This window comes from Aspergillus pseudotamarii (assembly GCF_009193445.1).
Source record: "Aspergillus pseudotamarii strain CBS 117625 unplaced genomic scaffold BDV38scaffold_13, whole genome shotgun sequence".
NCBI classification, from domain to species: domain Eukaryota; kingdom Fungi; phylum Ascomycota; class Eurotiomycetes; order Eurotiales; family Aspergillaceae; genus Aspergillus; species Aspergillus pseudotamarii.
In genome coordinates, this window is record NW_022475027.1 from 34,697 (window position 1) to 60,445 (window position 25,749).

At 49.8% G+C, this 25,749-nt stretch overlaps 10 protein-coding genes across 10 annotated transcripts; 5 read left to right on the forward strand and 5 right to left on the reverse strand.

The window, feature by feature from the left end:
* Positions 1 to 31: 31 nt before the first annotated feature.
* BDV38DRAFT_290735 (MFS transporter) lies at positions 32 to 2,122 on the reverse strand (the record flags this gene model as incomplete). Its single annotated transcript, XM_032061552.1, has 5 exons — positions 32 to 661; positions 721 to 1,296; positions 1,353 to 1,419; positions 1,499 to 1,888; positions 1,950 to 2,122. 5 exons carry the CDS (start codon positions 2,120 to 2,122, stop codon positions 413 to 415), a joined length of 1,455 nt encoding a protein of 484 aa, XP_031915993.1. The 3' UTR covers positions 32 to 412.
* A 705-nt stretch (positions 2,123 to 2,827) lies between these two features.
* On the forward strand, positions 2,828 to 4,794 carry BDV38DRAFT_269360 (MFS transporter; the record flags this gene model as incomplete). Its single annotated transcript, XM_032056958.1, has 5 exons — positions 2,828 to 3,100; positions 3,183 to 3,369; positions 3,424 to 3,920; positions 3,974 to 4,677; positions 4,725 to 4,794. The coding sequence occupies 5 exons, from the start codon at positions 2,828 to 2,830 to the stop codon at positions 4,792 to 4,794; spliced, it is 1,731 nt and encodes a 576-aa protein (XP_031915994.1).
* Positions 4,795 to 5,092: 298 nt separating this feature from the next.
* BDV38DRAFT_290741 (FAD-binding oxidoreductase) lies at positions 5,093 to 6,841 on the reverse strand (the record flags this gene model as incomplete). The annotated part of the gene is made up of 6 exons (XM_032061553.1): positions 6,389 to 6,841; positions 6,130 to 6,336; positions 5,738 to 6,070; positions 5,516 to 5,685; positions 5,230 to 5,448; positions 5,093 to 5,179 (listed from the first exon to the last, which is right to left on the reverse strand). The coding sequence occupies exons 1-6, from the start codon at positions 6,774 to 6,776 to the stop codon at positions 5,093 to 5,095; spliced, it is 1,404 nt and encodes a 467-aa protein (XP_031915995.1). The 5' UTR covers positions 6,777 to 6,841.
* A 393-nt stretch (positions 6,842 to 7,234) lies between these two features.
* Positions 7,235 to 8,139, forward strand: BDV38DRAFT_280404 (hydroxyacyl dehydrogenase; the record flags this gene model as incomplete). The annotated part of the gene is made up of 4 exons (XM_032059301.1): positions 7,235 to 7,621; positions 7,658 to 7,704; positions 7,757 to 7,913; positions 7,972 to 8,139. 4 exons carry the CDS (start codon positions 7,235 to 7,237, stop codon positions 8,137 to 8,139), a joined length of 759 nt encoding a protein of 252 aa, XP_031915996.1.
* A 689-nt stretch (positions 8,140 to 8,828) lies between these two features.
* On the forward strand, positions 8,829 to 12,539 carry BDV38DRAFT_290743 (ankyrin repeat domain-containing protein; the record flags this gene model as incomplete). Its single annotated transcript, XM_032061554.1, has 6 exons — positions 8,829 to 9,672; positions 9,835 to 10,155; positions 10,258 to 11,541; positions 11,575 to 11,692; positions 11,756 to 11,861; positions 11,895 to 12,539. The coding sequence occupies 6 exons, from the start codon at positions 8,829 to 8,831 to the stop codon at positions 12,537 to 12,539; spliced, it is 3,318 nt and encodes a 1,105-aa protein (XP_031915997.1).
* A 394-nt stretch (positions 12,540 to 12,933) lies between these two features.
* Positions 12,934 to 13,482, forward strand: BDV38DRAFT_280406 (uncharacterized protein; the record flags this gene model as incomplete). Its single annotated transcript, XM_032059302.1, has 1 exon — positions 12,934 to 13,482. The coding sequence occupies one exon, from the start codon at positions 12,934 to 12,936 to the stop codon at positions 13,480 to 13,482; it is 549 nt and encodes a 182-aa protein (XP_031915998.1).
* A 185-nt stretch (positions 13,483 to 13,667) lies between these two features.
* BDV38DRAFT_280407 (ATP-binding mismatch repair protein PMS1) lies at positions 13,668 to 17,080 on the reverse strand (the record flags this gene model as incomplete). The annotated part of the gene is made up of 4 exons (XM_032059303.1): positions 13,668 to 16,645; positions 16,708 to 16,794; positions 16,890 to 16,986; positions 17,048 to 17,080. The coding sequence occupies 4 exons, from the start codon at positions 17,078 to 17,080 to the stop codon at positions 13,668 to 13,670; spliced, it is 3,195 nt and encodes a 1,064-aa protein (XP_031915999.1).
* A 207-nt stretch (positions 17,081 to 17,287) lies between these two features.
* On the reverse strand, positions 17,288 to 19,324 carry BDV38DRAFT_240612 (serine incorporator domain-containing protein). Its single transcript, XM_032053911.1, has 2 exons — positions 18,374 to 19,324; positions 17,288 to 18,317 (listed from the first exon to the last, which is right to left on the reverse strand). The coding sequence occupies exons 1-2, from the start codon at positions 18,959 to 18,961 to the stop codon at positions 17,592 to 17,594; spliced, it is 1,314 nt and encodes a 437-aa protein (XP_031916000.1). The 5' UTR covers positions 18,962 to 19,324; the 3' UTR covers positions 17,288 to 17,591.
* Positions 19,325 to 19,606: 282 nt separating this feature from the next.
* On the forward strand, positions 19,607 to 22,189 carry BDV38DRAFT_34117 (putative MFS transporter). Its single transcript, XM_032063196.1, has 8 exons — positions 19,607 to 20,030; positions 20,133 to 20,204; positions 20,262 to 20,394; positions 20,460 to 20,564; positions 20,618 to 21,236; positions 21,298 to 21,313; positions 21,364 to 21,481; positions 21,538 to 22,189. Exons 1-8 carry the CDS (start codon positions 19,950 to 19,952, stop codon positions 22,023 to 22,025), a joined length of 1,632 nt encoding a protein of 543 aa, XP_031916001.1. The 5' UTR covers positions 19,607 to 19,949; the 3' UTR covers positions 22,026 to 22,189.
* Positions 22,190 to 23,234: 1,045 nt separating this feature from the next.
* BDV38DRAFT_280410 (putative GATA transcription factor (AreB)) lies at positions 23,235 to 24,280 on the reverse strand (the record flags this gene model as incomplete). The annotated part of the gene is made up of 2 exons (XM_032059304.1): positions 23,235 to 23,945; positions 24,050 to 24,280. 2 exons carry the CDS (start codon positions 24,278 to 24,280, stop codon positions 23,235 to 23,237), a joined length of 942 nt encoding a protein of 313 aa, XP_031916002.1.
* Positions 24,281 to 25,749: the final 1,469 nt, after the last annotated feature.

A 25,749-nucleotide genomic window follows, 5' to 3' on the forward strand; every position in this document is an offset into this window, starting at 1 on the left:
AAGAAAGCGGAAAGCCCAGGATCGTCACGGGGCCCCACATGCACAGACCCACCACGAAGCTCGATCTTACTGGGTAGGTTCGGTTTGTGTTCTACTACTATAAATGAGTGGTTTTTGTCCCTTGTGCATAGCCTGATGGGCAAATCAAAATTTTGAAACACCGGGTACAAACCAGCCGTCATACAAAGAATAATGGCTTCAAGCAAAGTAATAGGATGGCTGACCGTCTACCGTGAAATTGGAAGTAGACGGTGTATATCAGCCATCAAGTCTTCGTATACGGGTTTGCAAGTCTAAATAGAGACCTAGACTTCCAATGTAACGCAGATCTAGACGCCCGGTGCCGTTCTGTAAGCAAATCGGCCTGCTTGCAATCACTAAGATAGCCATGTCATCGGTTGCCCAATATCGGTCAAAACACAAATAGCTGTTTCTCTCGAATCCTTTCTCCGTACATAAAGAACACAAGTGGAAGTGGAAGCATGGCGATGGCTATAAAGGCTAATACCGAGTTACCCCATCCTAAACCAAGGGCGCTGTACATGGAGGGCCCAGCGAGAGGTAGCACCGCTCCCAGCAGTGATCGAAGGACCGTCGAAGCAGCCGCTGCAGATGCTGCATGTGTTGTAAAAGCGTCCACAAGATAGCTCTGGATAGCAACCTATGCCGTTGACCCTCGTTAGCCCATCCAGACTGTAGTGTTTATGAAACAAAGCTTACAAACGAAGCCACGACCCCAATCCCAATCCATCCAGTTCCAATGATAGGCAATATCCAATGCGCCTTCTTCTCTGCTGCCCAGCCATACCAAAATAACCCGATAGGCAGACCAAGACTGAGAGGTATCATTAGAGCCAGTCGAAATTCTGGCTTCCAAGAACCTTTCGTTCCACCAGCCAGGCGCTTGGATACGACATCTGAGAAGCGACCCATTGCAAGAAGACCAATGGTGGAACCAGCACCCAATCCGATGTAAGTCAGCCCGACAAGTCCGGCAGTAAAGTGGTACTGATTTCCGTACACTTGCGACATGGTCGTGAACAGCAGATAGAGGAAGCCATAAACTACAGCGACATACAGGGACAACGCTGATATTATGGGAGAAAACACCAGCATTTTAAGAGGGCGGGTGATCGATGTTGTAAAGAGAGTAGAAGGGGTTAAGTCACTATGAAGGGCGGAACGTTTGTTGGAATGTCCAGTCTCGCGAATCAGGCGCTTTGTCTTGCGAGATAAGAGGATCGGGGCGTAGGTTTCACGGAGGAATAGAAATGAGAATCCGGTGCAGATACCGCTCTGGAACGCAGTCTGTTAACCCGTTTTCATTTCATCGTGGATAGGAAGGACGGCACCAGAATTGCAATCACCCAGAAAACCCACCGCCATGACGCATTTTCTGTCAGGAACCCGCCACAAACACTGGGGCACAATGAATCTGTCAGCTACCGCATCCCAACGTACAGAGACTGGCGCAGGATATAGGGCTGGTGCAACATACGGGCCAACCACGGGGCCGACAACAGGACCGGTAGCCCACACAGCTATCGCTAGTCCACGACGCTTGGGTTCCATGATATCTGCTATCGTTCCAGCTCCGAGTGCCAAGGGCGCACTGCCAGCTGACCCAGCCAAGAATCGGAAACCTATTAAAGATGACATGCTGGGAGCAAGAGCGCAGGCTATGTTAGATAAAGTGAACAGTATATTGCATCCATGGTAGAGCGGCAGTCGGCCATAAAGCTCAGAAAGAGGCGCCACGATCAGGGGTCCGAAAGCAAACCCTAACAGATACACAGAAACCACGAAGGATGAGAGAGGTTTGCTCGTCGAATGGAACTGCTCCATCACTTGTGTGACACCAGGCGCAAACATGGCCGATCCCAATGGACTAAAGCCTCCTGTCAGTTTTGTATACCAGAAGACCATCGATCGATTGTTCCAAGACGTACGTCAGAAAGTTGAAAATCGACACGCATGCAACGTTCAGAACTTTCTTTGGCGTACCCCAGTATAACGGATTTGCATCATCCTCAGGGCCATCCCAGTCCACAACATCGTACGGCTCAGACCCAGCAAGCCGCTCATCATGAGACGTTCGTCGGAGTTCGCACGCAGAAGCCATGTTGGGGGAGGCGAATGGGCCCTGGTTTGACTGCGATTGTGATAGATTGTAAGTCCCCTGATCACTTCGTAGGAGGGGAAACTGAAATTATATGAATCTTTAGAAATTCCCTATTGCAATGGAAAACATGGGCATGCAGCCGGCGCGGCTTAACGTTTAAAATTATACACAGGGGATCTGTTCCCTGGTATTTCCCTGCCCCTGCCCCTTCCGCCGGCCGCTCCGGAAGACCGCCCGCGGCCGTACCTCAACCAAGCATTGTTGCTTCATGAGGTGCCGAGAGCATGTCTAGAAAGATTTGTGGGGAGTGGAACAACGGAGTGGATCAGTTCCGGTCGGATGTATACGCTTATGCCGTCCAGCGGGCCTACCAAAATCCATGAGCAGATCGAAGGTTAAGCAATATCCGATACTCTCGGCTTTCCGAAGCATTCCATTCATCTTCGGAACTCCCCAGAATTGCCTTGATTCTGATCTATTTTCACCGGCAATTGTCTAGCGTAATCCACTTGATTTCAAACCTGATGATTTTTATGTCAAACTTTGTGCTGCTTGAGTTTCAATTACCCTGGGAACCAAGATTGCCTCGAACAGGCGTTACCTGAGTCCCTTTTTTTAAATGCGGCCTCGTCCCCAGGCTTACCTGGACGGAACCCTGACACAAAGCTTTCATATTGTGTGGACCCGCCGTCGACGATATCAACCATGAGGGAACTGGTTAGAGACACAGCGTTTGGGAAGATCGTTCGACTCTTGAGCGGTCGCCGGCTACTGCTCTACCCTGAGGAACGGGATCCATCTTTCATCCAGGCGATGGTTGCTACCGCCGCAGAAGTAGGGCCGGCATTTCCTGAACTGACTCGCAATGAAAGCATCGTTGAGCCAAATGGATTAGAGACTATCATGTCTCAGGCTTCCTACCGGTCACGCCAAGGGTCGTGGCCCATGCCTGCTCCTCGGGACGAGAAGGCTATGATTGTAGGCTGGAGATCAGGTGATAGTGAGGTATGTACCTTATAGAGGACTCTATACCCTTTGCTGACCAGCTAACGCCTGGTAGAATCCACAGAACTGGAGCTTCGCCAAAAAGCTTCTCGTTAGTTCGCTGGTATGGGTATTGACCTTTGCAATTTACATCGGCTCGGCCATCTACTCCCCAGGTATTCCCGGGGCAGCGAAACAATTTGGAGTGAGTGATATTGCTGCAACTTTGGGTCTCACACTGTTCGTGCTAGGTTATGGAGTCGGTTAGTTTGGCTATTCCGCTCACTGGTTGCACCATAACTGACGTTTGGCGAAAGGGCCAATGATTTGGTCACCTCTTTCCGAACTTCCCATGGTCGGAAGGAGTCCAATTTACGTGCTTACGCTCTTCATCTTTGTGGGTCTGAATTTCGCCGTCGTATACTCGGAAAACTTTGGAATGTTCCTAGCCTTTCGATTCTTAACTGGATTCATTGGCTCGCCAGCCCTCGCGACGGGGGGTGCATCGATGGCTGACATCTGGAGCCCCAGGGCACGCGATTATATGATTGTCATATGGGGAACATTCGCTATCGCTGCACCTGTTCTTGGGCCGATGGTGGGCGGGTTTGCATCATCTGCACAAGACTGGACATGGACTATCTGGCAGCTTATCTGGGTGTCTGGCTTCGCTGCTGTCCTGTTATTCTTTCTCCTGCCGGAGACATATGGTCCAAACATTCTCTACCGACGGGCACGACGGATACGCCACATGAGTCGAAACTCGAACTTTTGCTCTGAGGCTGAGCTCGAGCTACGCCAAATTCCACCCACGGTATGCCATTGCGCGCGACTCCCTTTCCTTGATCAGACCTCACAAATTCTTAGGACATTCTGTTTGAAGCACTGGTTCGTCCTTTCCAACTGTGTTTCCTGGAACCAATCCTCCTCGTCATGAACGTGTACATTTCGCTCGTTTATGGCATCCTCTACATCTGGTTCGAGGCCTTCCCAATCGTCTTTGAAGAGATACACGGGTTCAACCCAGGACAAAGCGGGATGTCATTTTTAGGGATCATCACCGGCACAGTCCTGTTCGCCATTCCTGGATACTTCACATGGAAGTATTTTTATCAATCGAAAAGGATCAGGGACGGTGGGTCCATCGTACCAGAATACGAGCTGCCTCCAGCGTGCGTGGGAAGCATTTGCTTGCCGGTCTCCCTCTTTTGGTTCGGGTGGACTGGGAACTTTGGGTCGGTTCACTGGATAGCCCCAATTGCTGCGGCGGGCCTGTTCTCGGTCGGTGGATGTCTGATCTTTAATCCGATATTTTGCTACTTGGCGCATGCATATCCCAAATATGCAGCGTCGGTGCTCGCCGGGAATGATTTCATGCGTTCATCATTCGGGGCCGGATTTCCATTATTTGCGGCTGCCATGTTCCACAACTTGGGGGTAGGTTGGGCCTGTACATTGCTAGGTTGTTTGACCTGCGTTTTTGTACCTTTTCCGTTTGTCCTATATTGGCGCGGAAGACAGCTTCGATTAAGTAGCAAGTTTGCGCGGCACGACATTGAAACAATTCTCTGGTTCACAGATCCATCCAACGACCGATCGCTTGGCTTGCGGTCTATAGTAAAGCCACCTACCAGTCAACGTCAACGAGACGTGGCAGAGCAAACGGAATAAATAGTCACGTTCACTAAGCATCATAAGCCCTCGTATGGTTGACTTATATTAGAGAAATGCTGATATCTCTCTGCTCACCACCGGCACAAATATATATTCCTTCAGTTAAAGTTAGCGCCCAATTCTCTGTCCACCCTCCTGTGACCCCCAAAGTACCACTATAGGATCCTCTGTTTACAAGATAACATCTCCAAGATGTGTACAGCTAGCGTGGCTGAGGGAAATAGTATGTTCTTTCGTATCTATCAGTTCTAGATAAGCACCTCAGTTCTGCCACATCTTGAATGTGTTTGCACATGCAACGCTTCCTCTCTGTCATGCTTTAATTGCCCCTTTAAGCCTGTCGCGTGGGTCATAGCGCCTCCTCAAAGCCTGCAGCGGAGCGAAGTGACGCCCCCATATCTATACGGAGTAAGCGACTCATAAACTCGTCGGAGACGGCTGGGTAATACCTTTTTGGCGTCATGGAAGTCCTCGAAACCATTTGGTAGATAGCAGTATTCCGCATCCTCTCCCAGGACTTTCGAAGCCGCCTCAATGGCAAGTTCTCGTGCAAGGGTTTCTTTGCAAGGCCCGGAGCCGGCAGGACACCCAGTTCCAAGGAGCAGGATATGCTTTCCGCCTGCGGGCCTTGGCCAAGCACAGTTTGATGATGAACCCACTGGTTCTCGCTAAGTAGATATAAGAGTTAATCATACCCTCGTGTCATAGGCATCAGCATTTACGGTTACCACGTACCGAACTCAGTAACTCGAAAATCAGGTAGGTGCAATCTGCCAGCGATTCGTCAAGTTGTTGGATTTCCTCGGACCACCGGATAGCTCGGATAATTGACTTCTTTGAGATTTCCGGTAAGAGCAGCGGCGCCCAGAATTGTTTCATTGAGCCTTTGACAATATGCGCTTTATCTGCACCAAGAATGAGTTCCAGCACTCATACATGACGGGTCCTTAACTTCACCTTGCAGGTTAGCTACACCTTCAAGGCACGTAATTCGAGTTTGGTCGATAGCTCCCGGAATATCTAATGCCCATTGAAAGCTGGCACGTCCATGAACTTCCCCATGTGCGTCAAATACATGGATAACCAGCATATCTGTATCGGTGCCAATGGACTCGAGCAGCCGTTTCTTCACGACATACAGGAACATTGTGATCTTTGGATCGACCGGTTTGGAGACGAAGTTGGCAATTCCACCAGCTACCCCCTCGAGTTGTTCTCTGGGAATCAGAATCGGACCCGCCCAAATCGTCTGGGGATAGGGAAACACCCGAAGCACGACCTGCACAAGTACTATATCCGATAGATTAGTATAAATGAATCGGGGATACCAAGGTGCGATGGTCATCTACCGCCAAAGCCGCCACCACCGCCACGGAGGGCCCACAGCAGCTGGGGTTCTCTTGACGCCCACACAACAGAACCATCGTACTTGACAACTTTCGCATCCAGCATATTTTCTGGGTCAGAGATGCAGCCAAACTCGCCAGAAAGCCATGAAAACCCGCCACTGATGATGGTACCAGCTACCCCTACACAAGGGGTACGTGCCCCCACGACTAATACATGTCAGCGTGACGCTAGTCCGAGAGGGAGACGGGAGGATTATACTTCCATAGTTCGGTGCCGCCTTCCGAAGCTTTCTGTACACGTCCTCCCATGTCTGGCCTGCACCAATAGTCGCTAATTCCGAATGCTCGTCGAAGTGAAAGTTATCAAAGGCTGACATATTGATAAGCACATCCTTGGCGGAAGCAGACATGAAACCATGCCCGTAAATCGCAAAATCCAGGTCTGTGGAGTATAGGTAGGCGACTAGCTTGCTCAAAGTCTCTATTGTTGCAGGCCTGACAATAAGACGGGGGTTCAGTTGTTTTTGGGATGCCCATGTTTGGGCGTTCGGTAGGTAGGCCGGAGAATCCGGTGTGATTATTTCACCAGGGTGTAAAAACGACCGTAGAACAGATAAATGGCCTTCATTCATACTGGGGTCGGTCATGATGCAAGGCTCGATAGTCGCGTTAACCTGAGATGTACCAAGAACGCGCCGTCAAGCGAGCAAGCAATGATCATATATTACCACATTCTTTGTAGATGCCACGAAGTACAGCTTATATAAACATGCTTTGCCTGTGGGGACATGTTAAGTATGGACAGGGAATATGTCTCGGCATTCAGGGACCTCTTCGTCCGGACGAATCGGACCATTTACTAGTAGCTGTTTAAACTTTTGCCAATGCGGAACCCATGGGGCAAGTGGGGCTCTGATCAATCCCCACTGACTTCGGATGTCCGGATTCTTTGGGTATCGTGACGTACTAGTCGATGAACTTCCGGGGAACAAACTTTACCACCCCATTAGTGCCTTTCCTTATATCTGCTACAGAGCTAGAAGAGGCCGATCGGGTTCTGTGAGATGAGCTCGGATATCCAACACTTCACTCGGTGTGGACAATCATGTCGAACGTCCTCGTTACGGGTAGTTCCCGTGGCCTCGGGCTGGAGCTGGTGAGGCAGCTGGCTTCCGGCGAATGCCAAGGGGGTATAGTGATTGCTGCGGCTCGAAAATGTAGCCCGGAGTTGCCCGACTTGATCTCGCACTCCCACGGCTCTATCGTGTTCGTGCCTTTGGATATCACCGACGAGAAGGCGATCACACAATCAGTGATAGCTGTCCAATCCGCCCTGAAAGAGAAGAGTCTAGATATCCTGATCAACTGTGCTGGTGTACACAGTGAGACTCAGGGGAAGCTAGTTCACATGTATGATTTCCTTACTGTCGCCTCCCTGTCAGAAACTCAACCTCATCAGTCCAACAGGTCAGACCTCGACTATCACTTGTCGGTGAATGTTGTGGGCACGCATAACGTTATATGACAGTACCTTCCTTTCATGCGCGGCAGCAAGCTGAAGAAGATTGCCAATATGTGAGTCGGCGGTCCTGGTTAACATTTCTGTTTTACTCATCAGTTCTGGCAGTTCAAGCGCATATGGGTCCTTAACGAATGCATCGGGCGTCGCCTACGCACCTTGCCCGGCGTATAAGATAAGCAAAGCGGCTTTGAATGCCTTGACCGTCCAATACGCACTATCTTATAAGGATGATGACTTTATTTTTCTTTCCGTGAACCCTGGGGTTCATCGTCTTCTCCCGTTCCCTAACATGTCGGCTTAGGGGGCTAATACTTTTACAGTGGCTTCAGAGTGACATGGGCGGTATGAATGCGGACCTCACTCTCCCACAAGGTGCAGAGGCGGTTCTTAACGTTATTCTGGGTGCCGACCGGATGGACAATGGCCATTTCAAGAATATTCACGTACCAGGGTGGGAGGCTTACAATGGTGAAGACGTACCTTGGTAATGCCATTCACAAAGTGACGGCTGTTCATCTACTTGGAACGACTCCGCAGCCCTTAGCCTCAGGGGTGGCATCGGAGCTTATATGTCCCTTGTCAAAATGAGCAGCAAACAAGCACTAGTCGTGGAATGGGAGATCGTCACTTCTAGTATTTGCCCCAGTATATGTCTCCTGCTTTGGATCAGAGCTAAATTCTGCTGGGGCCAAATCCGCACGGAGGCTTTTCCGGAGAAAAAATAGGTAATGACTTAGTTGCTTGGGGGTGTAGTTTGGATATCGTCTAGCTAGTAGACCACCCTATAATCAGTCCAGTGAAGGTAATGGGACCGAAATGTAGCGAAGCCCCGGGGGGTGTTTAAGTTAGTGCATAAATTTACACACACGGATTAGAATGACCCGCGTCGGTAGTCGGAAATATGACCCGTGATCTCTTGATAGTGCTACTAATTGACCCTACTCTATCAGTCATTCAACTGCTTGGGTCTAGCCTTAGGCAACCCCAAGGCAGAAAGCACGCTAAGGCTTCGAATCTCTGGAACGCCAACACGAAGTCCCCACTACCCACTCTACCATAAGTGCACCTCATGGAATGGAATATATAAACATGTATTCCTTTCCCCTCCAAACCAAGATAGAGAGTATGTTACTTTGTCTGGATACCACATTCTCCCCGCAGATATCCTGACACTGAAATGTCTCATGAAAACCCTACAATTCAGGCCGCATGTGCCTCGGGCTCGCTCGAATCTCTCAAGAATGCAATCCCTACGGCATCTACGGAAGAACTCAACTCGGCTCTTTGCGATTCCTGTGCTTCTGGAAACGTTTCCTTCGCTGAGGCTCTACTTGAATGCCCCAGGACGGATGTCAATGCCGTCAAGGATGGCAGGACTACCTTGTTCATTGCAGTGAGCCATTGTTACTTGGAAGTGGTTCGGCTGCTCGTGGACCACGGGGCCGACGCACGTTTGAAGTCATGGGAGGAGCCCCCCTCATCTTCACAGTCTAAGATAGAGCCTATCTTCACACCCCTCCATGGTTTCCTGAGACCGCGTCGGGAGAGACGACAATCAGATCCCTTGCCGAGCGAGGTCTTTCCCGAGCTGCTGCCCTTACTTCTGCGCGCAGGATGCGATCTGAACGCCCGGGACGCAACGGGAAGAACTGTCCTACATGAATCTGTTCATGACAATATGCCATATACAAAGTTGCTCATTGAAAGTGGAGCAGACGTAAATGCTGTGGACGACTCTGGATCTACCCCGTTACATCTCCTGAGTTTACATAAATCAGGAGATATTTTCCAACTGTTTCTAAATCGCGGGGCGAAGCTCGATGTGAAAAGAGTGTCTGATGGCCAGTCTCCGTTGCAATGCTTTGCTGCTCAGGGCCAGTTAGGCGACCTTTCTCTGTTTCGACCTGACGTTTCCAGTTGGAATGACACTGATGCTAAAGGTAATACACTGTTACATCTTGCTGCGAGGGGTCATCGACCCGGCAGTCGGACGATATCTGAGCTGCTTAAGCTCGGCCTGCGTGTTGACCAGAGAAACTTAAAGGGCAAGCTTCCATTGCATATGGTGGATGGACCTATGGAATGGGTTGAGGATGCAGTAGATGTCCTTCTCGCTGCTGGTGCTGATATTGAAGGCAAGGACAATCAGGGGTTCACACTGCTAGCATATACTATGCAGCAAGCTGTCGATTACGAGCGACAAGTTACTTTTTTAATCAAGCGAGGAGCCAATGTTAACACACAGAACTACAAAGGCAACGGAGTGTTACATTATAAACGCGGCAACGGCCGTCGAGGAAATGAAGCGCTTGAATTTTTGTTATCCATCGGAGCAGATCCAAACATGGCAAATTATGAGGGAGACACCGTTCTACATCGTCTCGCAGCGGACTTTGCCTCATTCTCGGACGAAAGCGACATATATATCATCCAGAAGCTGTTGGATGCGGGAGTGTCCCCAACCCAGGCTAACTTCAAGGGTCAAACACCACTGTATCTCCTGTGTCGCCAAGTATCCGAGTATATGTTCTTACCTACAGTAGCCGGTGATAAGAGAGCGATAGATCTTGTTCTCGAAGCAGGGCTGGTAGAAGCGTTAGACATAGCGGATCATGATGGCATACGGCCAATTCATCTGGCGGCTAGCTGCTCCGAGACGTTGGTGGCCAGACTTATCGATCTCGGTGCAGATACCACAGCGGTGACTGGTGACGGCAGGAATCTGCTTCATATTGCATCCACAGCACGCCAAGCCAATATTGTTGGGCTTCTACTTGAGCATTATACCTCGATCAACCAGCTTTCACTCGTGAACAAACGATGCAAGAATGGCCGCACACCTTTACATGATGCATGCCGATCAGGGAGATTGGAAACAGTAAGCCTTTTGCTTGAATTTGGAGCCGATGTCAACGCAGAAGTCGACGCAAAATACCATCGTGGAGAGACACCTCTGCTGGTCTGCTGTGAATATGCGAAGGAAGAACAGAGATGGCCGGTCCATTTAGAACTTCCTGAGCTCGATGGTAAGGTCAGCGCTGCTGGAATCTTGTCAAAGGACGAGAAAAGGCCCAACCTACCACAACTCATCGATAAGGTCTCACGAGAGGCCATACGACGATTGGAAGTGACCTCTGAGAATGACACCACAAATGTGACTGGGATTCTTCGGGCTCTCGTCGCCCATGGGGCTACACTCACTCATTGGCCCTCTCGCATGTCCCCTATGGCGGAAGCTGTCTTTAGTGGATCCGAGGAGCTGGTGTCAGAGCTTGGACGACTGATGGAACAACATGGCTTAGAGACCATGCGGTTTCCGGATTTTGGATATATGTATCTCACACTTACTTCTCGGCACCTCCCAGACATTCTTGACGTTTGCTTCAGGGAGTCCGTTAGCGACCGTACGGTTGCTCGCCTCTTACTTCTCCGACAGTATCATGCCCTAGCTGAAGGGTTGGAAAAACATGCAGACACAGCACATGTACAGACCGCCCTCCCTGGGATCCTTGTGAACCTCGCAAAATGGGGCTACGCCGACCTCTTCAAACGCCTAGGAAACCTCATGGCGGATCCAGGTTGGATTAACGGTGGAGTGAACACGTTGAAGAAGCAGCTCATGCCGTATCTTCTGATAGCCGCAGAGCGAAAAGTCCCCAACCTGGAGGTCATTAAGGTCATAGTGGAACACTTCAAAGCAGATATCAACGTCCAGTTCCAACCAGGAATAGAGATTCGACCAAAACTCCCCTTCCAATCAACAATATGGCTAAGACGGGCCTACCAACCCGGCGAAAGTGCTTTACATTACCTTGCCAAAGGAGGTCAGTGGTGGCATACGAAAGCAGTTCAATACCTGCTCCAGCATGGCGCTAACCCTAACCTCCAAAGTACCAGCGGCAACACACCATTGCTGAACGCAGTGCACAAATCCCTATCCGAATCACATCAACGAAAGAAGATTGTCAAAACTTTGCTCGAAGCTGGCGCTGACCCCAACATGCCAAGCTATAACGGCTGGTCCCCATTGAGTCTGGCAACGTACGACATTGACCTGTTCCGTCTACTACTTTAGAACGGAGCATCCCTGGAAAAATACACAAGCCGGGTATTGTTCACCACACTAGACAACTTAAACCTCGATATCCTATCCCTCCTTCAGGAGAGCGGCATCAACTGCAACACGACTACCGTACAAAAAGAAGGCAATGTATGGTATACTCAGCGCTTCCACGATGACAAGAACCTAACAAACTTCACCCTCCACGCTCTCCACTACCTATCAATGCCAAAATTCAACGAGTCAAACACCCGAGACAGCGCCATTAAGTTTATCAAATACCTATTACAACAAGGCGCAGACCCCTTCCGCGCCTGTAGCGACGAAACCACAATCCTTCACCACATTTTCGAGCACGGCGGAACCATCCAGCCCTTCCTCGAGATTTCAGACCTGGACCTCGAGCGCCGCGATGCCCAGGGCCGAACACTCCTACTTGCTGCATCGCGTTGTGAAATCGTTGGTACAGACTCCTTCGCAGTCACGTATCCCCTCTATGAGCCCATTCCCAAGTATATCAGAATCGTTGCTTACCCGGAGGGAGACATCACACGAGCCATGACGTTGTACAAGCGCGGGGCGGATATCACGGCCGTTGACCATGCAGGAAATAGCACGCTCCACCATCTGGTAGCCGTGTATTGTGACAGTGTAGCTGGGCAGAAACAATATCGACAGACGGTAGAAACCTTCGTCCGAAAAGCGCCCGAACTACTCCACCAAGCGAATAAAGAAGGCAAAACGCCAGTGGATATCGCCCGGGGTGCTGAGCAGAAATGGGCTCTGGAAGCGATTCACAATGCAGGTGTGGAGATTGAAGACGCTTAAGCATCTGACTGAATATATATAAATACTATTTTGATTCATGTATACTCTATTCAAGCACCTGATAGATAGCACTCTACATATAAATGAACTTTAGTATGACCACAATCAAGTTAATACTCTCAATTAACTCAGTTCCACACACCAAGAGTCCAAGATCAGTAATAGAGTATACTAAGTATGCACCTCATTTTAATCTGCACGACAGCCTCTTAGCGTAATTCCCAAGTGGGGTCACCCAAAACCAACTCCCATTTATACATAAAAACGCATGTTAAACCCCATCTACCCACTCCCAAGAAACAACCATATCTACTAACCTATACTACCAATCCACCTACACCCAACGTAACCATTATAACATTTATAAAACAACAACCCTCAACCCAAATCCAAAATGTCCACCTCACCACCACCAACAACCACAACCACAACCACAACATCCCAAACAACCCCAACAGACCAAACCACAATCGCCCCGGAAACAACCGACCAACGCACCGCCGAAGCCAAAGCCGCCTTCACAGCCTCCCTCCGCTCCGTCGGCGCAAACTACGAAACCGCGCTCCGCGATCGAGCCCGCACTCTCCACGAGAACGCTACCGTGCTCGACAAGCAAGAGGCCGATGTGCGGCGGGCGACGGAGCAACTCGCCAAGCAGAATGACCAGTTGGCCAAGGTGGCGGATCAGGCGAGGGATGGGTTGAAGGAGATCGGAGATGTGCAGAATTGGGCGGAGTTGATTGAGAGGGATTTGTTGATTGTGGAGGAGACGGTGAGGTTGGCGGAGGAGGGGGAGGAGGAGGAGGAGGGGGATTCTCGTGGTCTTGGGAATGGGGTAGATCGGGGGTTGGAGGGGAATGGGAGGGTTAATGGGTTTGGAGAGGAGGTTGAGAATGGGAATAAGGATGGAAAGAAGGGGAAGGGGTGGTTTCAGTGGTGGTGACTTGAATTCTTTTATCTTTTAAGTCATGGGTTAGGGTTGATGATGTGATGATTTATGCGATTGAATTTAGGGCAGTAGCACTCATGGAGTATTTCCAAGTTAATTTCATTGATCTAATACATCGCTGGATATATAAGACCCGTAACCAAAAAGGATAATGATGTTAATCTGCTTCATCTTCATCTTCACCCTTCACTTTCCTCTTCCTCGCCGGTCATTTCCTTGAAGTAATCCTTCCAGATATCCAACGTATCCGTCCATGACCGGCGATCCTCCAACTCACTCTCTTCATCACCATCGAACTCATCGTACTCGTTCCATTGTCCCAGGCTCATCAGATGTCGCATGGTCGGTCGACCATGTGGGCAGTTCCATGGTTTGTCAATCGTGCCCATGTTTCGCACTACTCGGGTCATTTGCTTCTGAGAAAGATTCTTCCCAATCATAATGCTGGACCGACACGCCCGCATAGCGAACATTTTTCGCACCTTACTCGGTCGCGGAACATACATGGGCCCTGCTGCGCTGCTGGCCGGCGTCTCGGAAAGCAGGACAATGAGCTCCTCTAGATCTCGCACGCCGAAGACGACTTCCTTGCTAAGTGGTAGCGAGACCAGCTTGCACCTGCGGCCAATTGGTTCGTTGCCGCTGTCATCAACTTCCACAACAAAGCCATTCTTCTCCAGCGCAGATTGATTCTCTATCACGATTTCCTCTTCAACCGCCGTCAGATCCAGCTGCTTCGGTTGCACAAGTCGTTGATTCTGCACCACGGTTTCCGCCTGGAGTCTCTCGAAGTTGAATTTCTCGTCAGAAGCGTGCTGGTCAATGATAAAAAGCTCATCCTTCGCACTGGATGGTGCTGAGTCAGAGACATCAGTTGAGGACCGGGTGGCTAGGATGAATCCCAAGTTGAACTGCCCAGTAATCCGCATCCTGCCAAAGTCATCCTTGGAAACAGTTAGCGACAACCGCTCCTCAGCAGTTTCCTGCGAATTTTCAGCCTCATTGTCCTGAGAATGTACAGCATTCGAGCCGTGCAAGCGAAGCCTTTCCTGAAGCTTGTCCATCTGAAGCTGAATCCTAGAAAGTGACCCATCGATAGTGCTCACTAGGTTGACTGTGGAATCGCGATGAGCAGCGCCCTTATTCAGCTTGTTGGCACGGTTGATATTGCTTTTCTGTGGCAAGGCAGCTTTTTCTTCTGCCTGTCGAATCAATCGCTGAACTTCAGCTTCTTCGTGTTTCTTCTTCTCTTCGTCGCTCAAGGTCTTCCCCGCAGGTGCAGCATCTTGCAGAGACAGAGTGGGTTCATCCTTGACTTCAGCCTCAGGTAGAGCTTCATCTTGCGATTGAGCACTATCTTGGTTGGAAGGAACATGAGATCGAGAATCACCCTCAGGTTCTTCATCTTCAATCTCCTCTTCAACCTCCTCTTCCTCGTTTTCCTCTTCTTCTTCCTCTTCTTCCTCGTTTTCCTCTTCATATTCCTCCTCCTCCTCGGCCTCGCTGCTCGCGGTGTGCTCTACCTGTACCCCAGGCGCTGTAAAGCCCCTCATGTGCTTCCCAAATATACTCGGACGAGATGGGGTATGTATACGTCTTTTCCGAGATGTGGAGCTAGTAGTGTCAACATGGTCAATATCACGCTTTCGATAGGGACCACTTCCTACTATGGACGTCACGGTCTTGTTTCCGATAGTGATCGTCGCCACCTCAGCCGGCGCTCGTCTTGGCCTCATTCGGTCGAACGCATTCTGTATAGTATTAGGTATTTCCGCAGACGGCTCTCGTCTCTGCGTTATTGTCTGCTGCGAGTCTGGTGGTGCACTTCTTAGTGGAGCATCGTTATCATCAGCAATCTGTGAACCTTCGTCAGTGGGGCGTTCTGGTCGCATGTTCTCGCCTGCACCCGGTGAGGGCTCTTCATGTTGGATGTCATCATTTGTAACGAAGAGCTGATTGTCTGTTTCGAATGAGTCGCGTTTCGATTGGGTAGGCGTATTTGGAGGCAACAATGTCAGATCACACACAGGTTCTTTGTCCGCACGCAGGGGAGACGAGGATATGCTCGCTCTACCCCCTGGCGACGACCCGAGATCGCTCAAGAAGCTCCTCATCCTATGTTGGGAGTTGAGCCTGCTTCTGCCATTGGCCTGGCTTTCGTCCAGTTCTGATCCCTCATCATCCGCAGCCTCTGTGCCCCCAGACGAAGATTTACGAGTTAGAATGTCTTGCAATTTTCCGGACTGTAGTTTAGTAGTTGACTGCTTAGCATTGTTGACTTGAGATTGGGGAACTGTCTGGTCCGATGATTCAAACAACTGCGTAAGTGATGTTTTCAGAGACTCAATCATAACTCCCGCGTCGTGCAGTAGAATTGTGCGCTTATCAGGTGAAACATTGACATCGTATGCGTTAGTATCCATATGAAAGTCCGCAAACACAAATGGTGACTGTGACACGTTGAATGATTTATAAACCTCATTAAACGCTTTAGCTATTTGTGGTAATCCACAAGGACGAGAGTTGACAAAGAACATTTGACGGTCAGGTGTTTGCCTGCCTTCCCCGAAAACAGGTCTCGAGACATGTCCCCGGACGAAGATCTTATTCACCTCCCGCCCTTCATCCACAGCGGCTCGCTTTCCAGCCGTAGATGGCTCGAATTCCAAGGTTAGATCGAGCGGAATCAAAGCCAGGAGGGTCTTCGCGCCGTAAACGTTGGCGATGTTCTCTTTCGTTGTCCGGTTACCGTTCGTAGAGAAGACCACCACGTTGCGGGTCTTTGCGACAGTGTTCTTGACGCTGAAACGGACGCCTGTGCTGACGCATGCGTACGCATGAAGAAGGTTTAAAACCTTTCCATATTCACGTTTGATATTCTTCTCTAGCTCACGGCGCCGCACAGGTAGTTTCTTGAACAGTGCCTCCACCGATACCGTTGTGCCCTTCTGGCCCGCGACGATTTGTGTCTTCTTCAGTTTCCCGGAAGGTTCGAAATCGAGACGGTTGGCTTTAGGAGCCTGGTTGGCTTGGGCAGTGATAACATGGAACTCGGACAGGGCGCATAGGGACGATAGTGCTTCGCCGCGGAAACCGAACGTCTGTAGCCGCGATAGATCCTCGAAGGAAGAAAGCTTCGATGTATAATGTTTGAGTGCTGGTAGACTGTAGAGTTAGATACTTCCCATACTTAAGCACAAAGATGGGAGGAAAGCTTACCGACATTCTCGTAGTTCTCCGGAGATATTCCACTGCCGTTGTCTTGCACCTCAATCAGGTCCAGTCCATTATTCTTAAATCGGACCTCTGTTGGGAAAGATAGATTGATCAGTTTGCTGTCCTACAGAAACCATAAACAGGCACATAGAGTTTTATATAAAGCAGTTAAGGGTCCTGTGTACCTATCGATGTGGCACCGGCGTCAAGACTGTTTTCGACCAACTCCTTAGCAACAGAGCAGAGATCGACGATGACTTGACCGGATTGGATTTGGTGGACCTGGAAAGACGCAATACGACGAAGTTAGGAGCTGCTCATTCACAAATTCATGGGTACGTACCGAACGGGCCTCGATGGCCTTGATAGTCGCCATATTCATCCCATGGTGAAGATAGTTGATGCGAACGCGACTTACGCGGGCGGTCGGCCACTTTACGCGATACCGCGATCACTACGTAAGCACCGGACAAAGATAAGATAATCTACCCCATTGATCTCCATTTACGATTTAGGTATAACATGCTGTTTACAGCCCTTCTACAGTATATTTGATACACTCAGTAAACTTAGCAGCACAGGCCCTAGATCTACTCAGGTTACTCGGATTACTCAGACTGATAGGGGTAGAGAAACGGCTGTACATCGAGTAGACGTGAATTTCAGACTATACATTGCATTCTTCCGTGGTTCGCCAAAAGTGCAGTTCCCATATATAATAGTAGATAATACAGTCTCATTCATCATAGCTACAACCCCATGCAGTAAACTATATAATAACTCAGGAAGAAAGATGCACCGTGGATATTGGAATAACTCTCATTGCTAGTGAACGCCCAACTCCGCTGTATAGTCAACACAATTCAAAGTGACGGTGTGCAACAATTTCAGTACACGCCGAATCGATCAGGCATAACCACCGGGGCAATCAGCGTCCACAGGTAAATCGCGTAGCAAACCCAGGCGCTGATGATCTTCACCCAGCTGGCCCAGTAAGTCCGCCCCACAGCAGCAAAGTCATCTGTACTCTCGGCTTCGGTTTCCAAGCGCTGAGTGAGAAGTGTGGCCACCCAGGTCGTAGCCAAGAAGAAAATCACGTGAAACAAGGAGTAGTTATACTGCGTCGACCCTCGTTCATCGTCCTTAGTGTTATAGTCATCGGATTCATCGTCGCTGTCGTCGTCGAGTGCACTAGCGGGTAAACTGCCACTAGCCACGGCAGCACGAAGAACTTCGGCCCGCATCTCGCGACGACTGGTCGGCTGTTGGGTCACAAGACCATGTTCGTTGTCATCCGTCCCCAGCGGCGAATAGTTATGGCCGCCCTTGGATCCCAACGCAAGGCCCTGAGTGGCTGCACGTGTTGTCGTGTATGCGATGGTAGCCATGGTAAGAATGGCTCCCAAAACAATACTGGCCGTTCTCGTCCCGCGAGCGCGCACTAAAGGATTGCACTGGCGGTCATCTGGTTCCATTGAAACAGCCGACATAGTCAGATACGTGCAATAGACAGTCACCATGGCTGCTTGAGCCAGACCCGCTCGCGGATTGGATTCTTGCACGATAGGCTGAATGGACACGAAGGAAATGATCAAGAAAACAACGAGGTTAACCTGATTCGTCAGCCGAGCCCCAGTAAGACAAATGTGGCCAGTGATTAATGACTTACCGTAATCGCGGCTTGGTTCATGGCGCATCCACTGCCGGCGAAGAAAACATACATAAGGACGGTCATCAAGATCGATGCGATGTACATGCCAATAGTTGAACCAATGAGCAGCCCGCGCCAAATTCGGGAGTCGCTATCCTCAATCTTCTGCAGACAGATCTCAGCCCAGGAGTGCGCCAGATCTACCAGAAGGATAAGACCCAGCAGCAGGAAGAGCATAGCGCAAATAAAGGCGATGTAACGGCCATAGACGAAAAAGAATGACTGCGGAATAAAGAATGACACGACCACGAAGGCGATCCAGAGGATGATTTTTGGGCCCCAGAAGCCATTCTGAAGGGCCGCACGGCCATCTTTAGATGACCTCACCCCCAACAGGAACAGCGCAAGAACCAGGTGAAAGAGACCGAGACCGAAGTTAATACGGTGGACCGCCACCCAACCATGGCATTCTTTGCCGTCGCAAGTGATTTCCATATAGTCCAAAGTCAGATTTTGTAGCTTCTTGAGCGCCCATGGTGTGAGCATTATCCACGAAACGATTGAATTGATCAGAAGGATGAAGGCGTAGGCGATTCTCGTAGCCATACTGGAAATCCGAGGGCCCCGAATGTCAGTGGCTGATCATACACTCAGCGAGACAAAAGAATACTTACCTATTTTGAAACTTGCCGCACGCACTACATACTGCCGAGCAAGTTGCAGCCCCGCAACATGAAGTTGCAAGCGTTATAAGCTGGGTTGATATCAGTTGAGGTCCGATCAGGTAGCAATGGAAATGCACGTACGGTACTGGCACTTGGCACCGCCAAAAGTGGCAGAGAGAGTAGAGCGCCCATGTTGTTAAAGCTCCCCTCCCGGGAAAGGGACTGTGATCTTCAACAGATGATACTTAGTGGTAAGGTTTAATGTTATATACTAGACCTGGAGGGTGAGTTTGCATAGACCGCTAGAATGATGCGATGGAGATGCAAGCGACCGGAAGAGTCGCCGTCGCCGCCGCCGCCTTCGTCATGTGCCGATAGGGGGTTACATAAGCGAGGATACGGGGTGGCTATCAGGGGCCGATAACGCTGTACGTTAAGTACTGTACCTGACCAGTACTTACGTCCCTATTCGTATACTGGGGGTACCTCCGAATACATTTGGGGTCAAGGACGATTTAGTTCGGCAACGATTACGAGTCCTACGGCCACTTTGCATTCTGTCGTCGCGTGCTTTTCTCCCTGTTCAATTTGCCTTCCCCTCTTTTTTTTTAAGTTCCTATTTTTTTAAAATTATTTTTTATAATCTTATTCTTCTCTACACTCGTTGGATCGTAAACCTTTTTCCCACCTCTCGTATTTAATTTCAGTACCACCCCTTGCATTCGTTTCCTTTTCTTATACCATCCTGACGTCTGTGACGCTGATAAACTTTATCTTGCTCATTCGCCGAAAGTCATCGGCATTTATCTGCCCTCCCCCCAAGGGTCCCAATTTCAATTCAATTACTTCTTCACGCAGTGTATGCGCTGGGCGGAATACCATAGCCCTTCACTTTACGATTAGGTGCAACGGCACCGTCACAATTCACCATGACCGAGTCAACTCATAAAACCAGGCGAATTATATCCGTGGTTGCGAGCACACTAGTAGCCCTGGCCTGTGGGACCAATGTATGACTGCCTTTGATGCTTATCCCTGCCTCCAAGTCCCCCCTCTTGAACTTCACTCGTGGACTAGATCATCTGCTGAAGAGATGTACTGATTGACCGCAGTATGCGTACTCAGCATGGGCGCCACAATTTGCGGAACGAATGAAGATCTCGTCAACCGAGAGCAACTTCATTGTAAGTTGTCTCGTTTCCCTCGGAAAAGCCGATGTATATCGTACTGATGTCTCTTAGGGCGTGGCCGGAAATCTAGGCATGTACGCATCGGGTGTTCCATTGGGGCTGTTAACTGATGCTCGAGGTCCACGACTCACAACTTTTATTGGTGCTGTGGCCCTCGGTATAGGCTACTATCCTATATATATAGGTTTGTCTGTCTGGTTGCCACCGGCGCTTAATGATGTTTGTGCTGATGACCTTCTACCACTATAGCCTATGAGCACGGAAAGGGCTCGCTCAGTGTTGGCGTGTTGTCCTTTTTCTCATTCCTTACTGGTCTCGGAAGTTGCTCCGCCTTCTCGGCTTCAATTAAGACAGGTGTGTTGATCTCTGCCTTACGAACGTTCGGAACTAAGATCCGTCAACCTTAGCCGCAACGAACTTCCCCGATCATCGGGGAACAGCGACCGCATTCCCCTTGGCAGCCTTTGGACTGAGCGCTTTTTTCTGGTCGAACGTCTCATCATTCATCTTCAAGGATGATACTGGCCGGTTCCTTCTTTTGCTGGCACTGGGGACTTTTTTCTTTAACCTCGTCTCCATTCCCCTCCTGCGACTCATGCCCCCAGCTAAAGCGTACACGGCGTTATCACGGGAGCGATCGCCTGGAGTAGAGTCCACCCGACTACATAGGACGAAGTCCTCTGATTTGCGCTATGTTCCAGAAGAGTCTGATGAAGCAGGTATGCAGAATTCTTCAGCTTTTGAATCCCATTCCCCGATGCATGTAAGGTCGCAATCTGGCGCGTCGATCAACTCCCACCATACTAGCCACAATCCCGACTTGGATGAAACGTCATCGTTGGTATCCAAAAGCACCCCAAGGCAATCTCGGGAGGTCTACCATGAGGAGGATGATGCGCTCTCTGATGTTGGCGTCGGCTCACTTCACCCAGACATTAGAGGCTTGGCGATGCTGCCCAAAGTAGAGTTCTGGCAGCTGTTCTTGACGATGGCTCTACTTTCTGGAATCGGTTTGATGACGATCAAGTATGTTTTCGCTCTACCTCAGTTCTACCTTATTTCACTAAGATACTAACAATGATGGTAGCAACATTGGCAACAGCGTAAGATACCCATGTTACAGGCATGTTTATCCATATACTTACCCCCGCAGGCCAAAGCATTGTGGAAATACTACGACGATAGTGCTAGCTCCAGGTTCATCCAACAGAGACAGGTCATGCATGTCTCCGTCCTGTCATTTGGCAACTTCATCGGCCGACTCTGCAGTGGTACGTGCAATCATACATGTGATCCATACATTTCCTAACGACAGTTATCACTTTAGGCATTGGATCAGACCTACTAGTCAAGAAACTTGACATGTCAAGGTTTTGGTGCCTATTCATCTCCGCGGTTGTATTCACCGTGACCCAACTAGCAGGAGCCGCGATTGCCAACCCACACCAGTTGATCGTCGTATCAGGATTCACGGGGGTCGCATACGGATTCCTTTTCGGTGTCTTCCCATCCCTAGTAGCTCACACATTCGGTATTGAAGGCCTCTCCCAAAACTGGGGCGTGATGACCCTCGCCCCCGTTCTGAGCGGAAACGTCTTCAATTTGTTGTACGGCAGTATTTACGACCGACACTCTGTTGTCGGTCCTGATGGAGACCGGGACTGTCCCGACGGCTTGGGCTGTTACCGGACGGCATACTATACCACATTCTTCTCAGGAGTGGCTGGTATCATAGTATGCCTGTGGAGTATCCTGCGCGAGAGGCGGGTCCACGGCGCGATTCGCAAGAAGGTCGAACACGACCGTCTTGCGTGAAGGGGGGGAATGAGATATGTATGTGGCGCCTGTTCATTAATGGGGGCCTCTCCATCTTTTCAAAATTGCTTGGCTGAGAAGCCATTTTTGCATATTCTTTTATTAGCTATATACCCAAGCCTGAGCGGTATCGACGACTATCTTGATAACTCATCTCATATGTCACTACTGGGTTATGTATAGACGGATGGTAATTTTGGGAGGCCTATCTTTCGTCCTTGGAAGTATTCATTCTGCATTTTTCCTTGATCATTCCACGCTCCTTCACCAATCAGGGGACAATGCCTTGTATAGAGCCCACACATCCAAATTCATACATGTTCTTTTACTATCCACACATGACGCCGGTCTTAGCAAACATTACGGAGTAGTAAGTACTCCATAGGTGAAGTAAAGTGAACAAATGGATATCCGAGCGACACCCGCAATAGCCGAGGTAAGATAACCGAAACCGGCGTGAAAACCATTGGCAGAAGATAATAGATAAAAACTGGGAAGATAAGATAAGACAGGCAAAACGATAAATGGCCGGATCGGGGCATTCACACATCATACACTATATAATATAGAGTCACATCAAGAAAAAGACTAGCTAAAAATAACACGGTAGAATGGAATGGAACGCATTTTAGAACAACAAGAATATCGAAGTTTTTCAACACAAGTCATTTCCCTGCTGGGTTGCCAGATCCTGACCTGAATTCAATCAATTACCACGTAACCACTGCAGTCCTGCTTGCAATCCTATCGTCATCCTGCCAGCCTGGTCTTCGACGATCCGAGGAAGCCAAAGCTAGGCGGTAAAAGAAACAAAACAATTGGGAATAATAAACATAAAACAACTGAACAAGGCTGCCCCCCTTTGTTTTGAAATCTCCTTTTCTTCATATGAACGTTTTCGCGATTCCGCGGTTTGCTGTCCCAAATGATCTCCTCCGTCCCGTACCGGAATTCAAGGTGCTCGGCAATCCAAGAGCAATAAAGATGTGAAGTAAAGAAAACGAATGAATAAAGAATTGAAGTATTGGAAGGGAGAGTTATTAGTTTTAATCCGATATACATCCAGCCAAATGACAAGACACGTAAAGGGTATCAAAAAGACCAAGGTAGATCAGAGAACTCAGCAAAGCGGTTGTATTTCGTTTTTGCACGAATCGAGGGGGCCGGTGAGATTCACGAACCGTCGTTCGATCCCTGTGATCCCTGTGGTTAGAAGCTCTTTGGCGATTTGGTAGGAGAAGTGGAGGGTTGATCTACCACATCAGACAGCCTCATCCGTTTCGCCATCGGCTCACCAGAACTTTCATCTTCGTCCGGGTTGCCATTACTGGCTTCACCAACGTGACGTTCCAGTTCAGACACTCGACGCTTAAGGTCTTCTTCACGCCGTTGCGCTTCCTCGAGGGCTCGTTTAAGGCGCGATTCCGAGTCGCGGGCGATCATCTCGGACCGGCGCGCGGCAGCATCGCTCTGTTCGAGTTCCGTTACCCGGCCCCTAAAAAGGTCATTGACAAACTCCAATTCTCGCACGCGGGTTTTCAACGATGTGTTCGCTGCCAAGAGCCCCTCAATTGTCTGAGGAGACTCGTTGTGGCGGTCCACGGCCGCAGACGTCGAGGTGGGAGACTGCTGGCGAAGTTGCCCAGACGATAGCCCATTCGTCAGACCGTGATCTCCCAGGGTAACGCTGTCGAACATGTGCTGCGGCGCAATATTGGAGTTATGCTGCGGCGGGAGCTGCTGCTGTTGCATCGGAGGAAGACCAGGCGTTTCTGTTCGGGAGACTGGTGAGTTGGAACGATCCGAATGGCCCGGTGACATCTTCCGCGACGCGCGACGATATCCATGAGATCCAAGTGGGGGAGTACCGGCCTCTGATCTGGACGTGGAAAGTCCATTTGCATCAACGGCACTGCTGGACTAATTGAGGCGATTACATATCAGCACTTTGTACCATTCTGGAGTTTCGAGCTACGGCGGAGCAACAATGATGAATAGAAAAATTTTCGAGGATTCCTGCTCACCTTACGCTTCGGGCCCTGACCCGCGGTCTTGACCCTATTGCGACTTTTGATCACATCGGTTTTCAAGCTTATCGGACGGGGTCTTCCGTGGAGCTTCAGGAATAAGCCACAGGCGTTGCAGAGGACCGAACCGAGTTCATCCCGGCGCCACAAGGGCGTGGTGGAAGTACCACAATTCTGGCACACGGGCTGTAATTGAGGACGCTTCTGATCAGCCAAGGTCGTCGCCATTGTAGGAAAAGATGAGGGGATCGAGAAAGGAGGGTGGAAGCAAATGGGTTAGATGAGGTATGGGGCTGATAGTGGAATAGAGGGAAAAGAGCGACGGTTGATAAGATCGGGAGAGATTTGACGGGCTGGCGCGATAAGACTTGACACGCAGCGGCTGGTGCGGTGCCAAGACTCCATCGGCTGCTGATAACAGATTGGGAAGGACTTTCCAAATGCCCCCGGGGAAAAAAAAAAAAAATAGAAAATAGCCAAAAAAAAACCAAATGGGGTCGCATCTTGATAAGCGCCAACACAAGATACGATACGATAAGAACAAATCCTCAACACTCTCACTCTACTTACAGGGCTATTGCCTTGTCCACCAGTAGTTGCTGCGGGAGATGATGTCGCGTAAGTCATATTGGTCATGGGCTGCGCATTACTACCGGAATTCCTGTTCGCGTAAAAAATTCTTGTTAGTCACTCAGGCATTCGCAACCTTGACCATATGGTTCATAGGATAGAAGCGTAAGATGATAGAGATTTCAGGGCTAGTAGGTTCGCTTTCGATATGGGCGTAACGCGACAGCAGCACATGATACCACTCCAAGTACATACCGCAGATTGGAAGTTGGGGCCGATGCGACCGAGGCCAAAGCAGACAGTCCTGACAGGGATGGGCCTAGGGAACCAGGAAAGTTGCTACCGTTGCTGTCGCTACTACCAGGGCTTTTATCCAGAGAACCAAACTCAGGAAGCGCTCCAAAATACTGCGATGATGCCGACGATGCACTCGCTACCGCGTCCGTTGTCGACTGGCGAGAGGCGGACGGACTGTCAATTGAAGAAGCAGTATTGTTGTACTTGAGATCGTGAGACTGGGAGGCCGATGGCGAGGTAGGACGCAGGGCTGGGTCGATGGGCGACGCCCGGAACAAGAGTGAAGCCACTGTGAATGGTGTGGTGAAGAACCCCCTAGAAATCCGGCCTGAATGGACCGAATTGAGAGCAGTACGTGATGGTCGTCGTAGAACGACTGAGAGGGAAATCGGTGCCGTTCGGAAGGGACCAGCCACGTAGAAAAAGGGAGGAAAGATACGGAATGTTCCCGGTTTTTTTTTAACGTAAAATGGGACTGTCCGTATATAAGGTATGCTGTAGCAAATATTCTTTCCTAATCTTAGCGTTGGAGCGTCAAAGCCGAAGAAGTCGGTGGAAAAAGGAAAAGGTCTGAACAGAGGAGATAGGGAGAATTCAACCAGATCGACTCTGGGAGGGAACGACAACGAAGAGGAGTCATTGATTTAGACGGATTGGGAGAAATAGCGAGCCAACCAGGCGGCAGATGTTAGGAAGAGCATACCTCTTTAATTCATAGGACAGAAAGGTCCAGTCGTGGCCAAGAAGTTCGTTCGTTACACGAGACGGAGAAGAAGTGGAAGAGGTTCTGGAGAAAGATTGATTGATTATCGGGATCGCTATCGCGTGTC

Coding starts and splice junctions, on each gene's coding strand:
- BDV38DRAFT_240612 (XM_032053911.1), bottom strand. CDS start 18,961: ATGGCTACGAGAATCGCCTACGCCTTCATCCTTCTGATCAATTCAATC. Junction 18,318..18,373: donor TGAACCAAGCCGCGATTACG/GTAAGTCATTAA, acceptor CTGACGAATCAG/GTTAACCTCGTTGTTTTCTT.
- BDV38DRAFT_34117 (XM_032063196.1), top strand. CDS start 19,950: ATGACCGAGTCAACTCATAAAACCAGGCGAATTATATCCGTGGTTGCG. Junction 20,395..20,459: donor CTACTATCCTATATATATAG/GTTTGTCTGTCT, acceptor CTACCACTATAG/CCTATGAGCACGGAAAGGGC. Junction 21,482..21,537: donor CATCGGCCGACTCTGCAGTG/GTACGTGCAATC, acceptor TTATCACTTTAG/GCATTGGATCAGACCTACTA.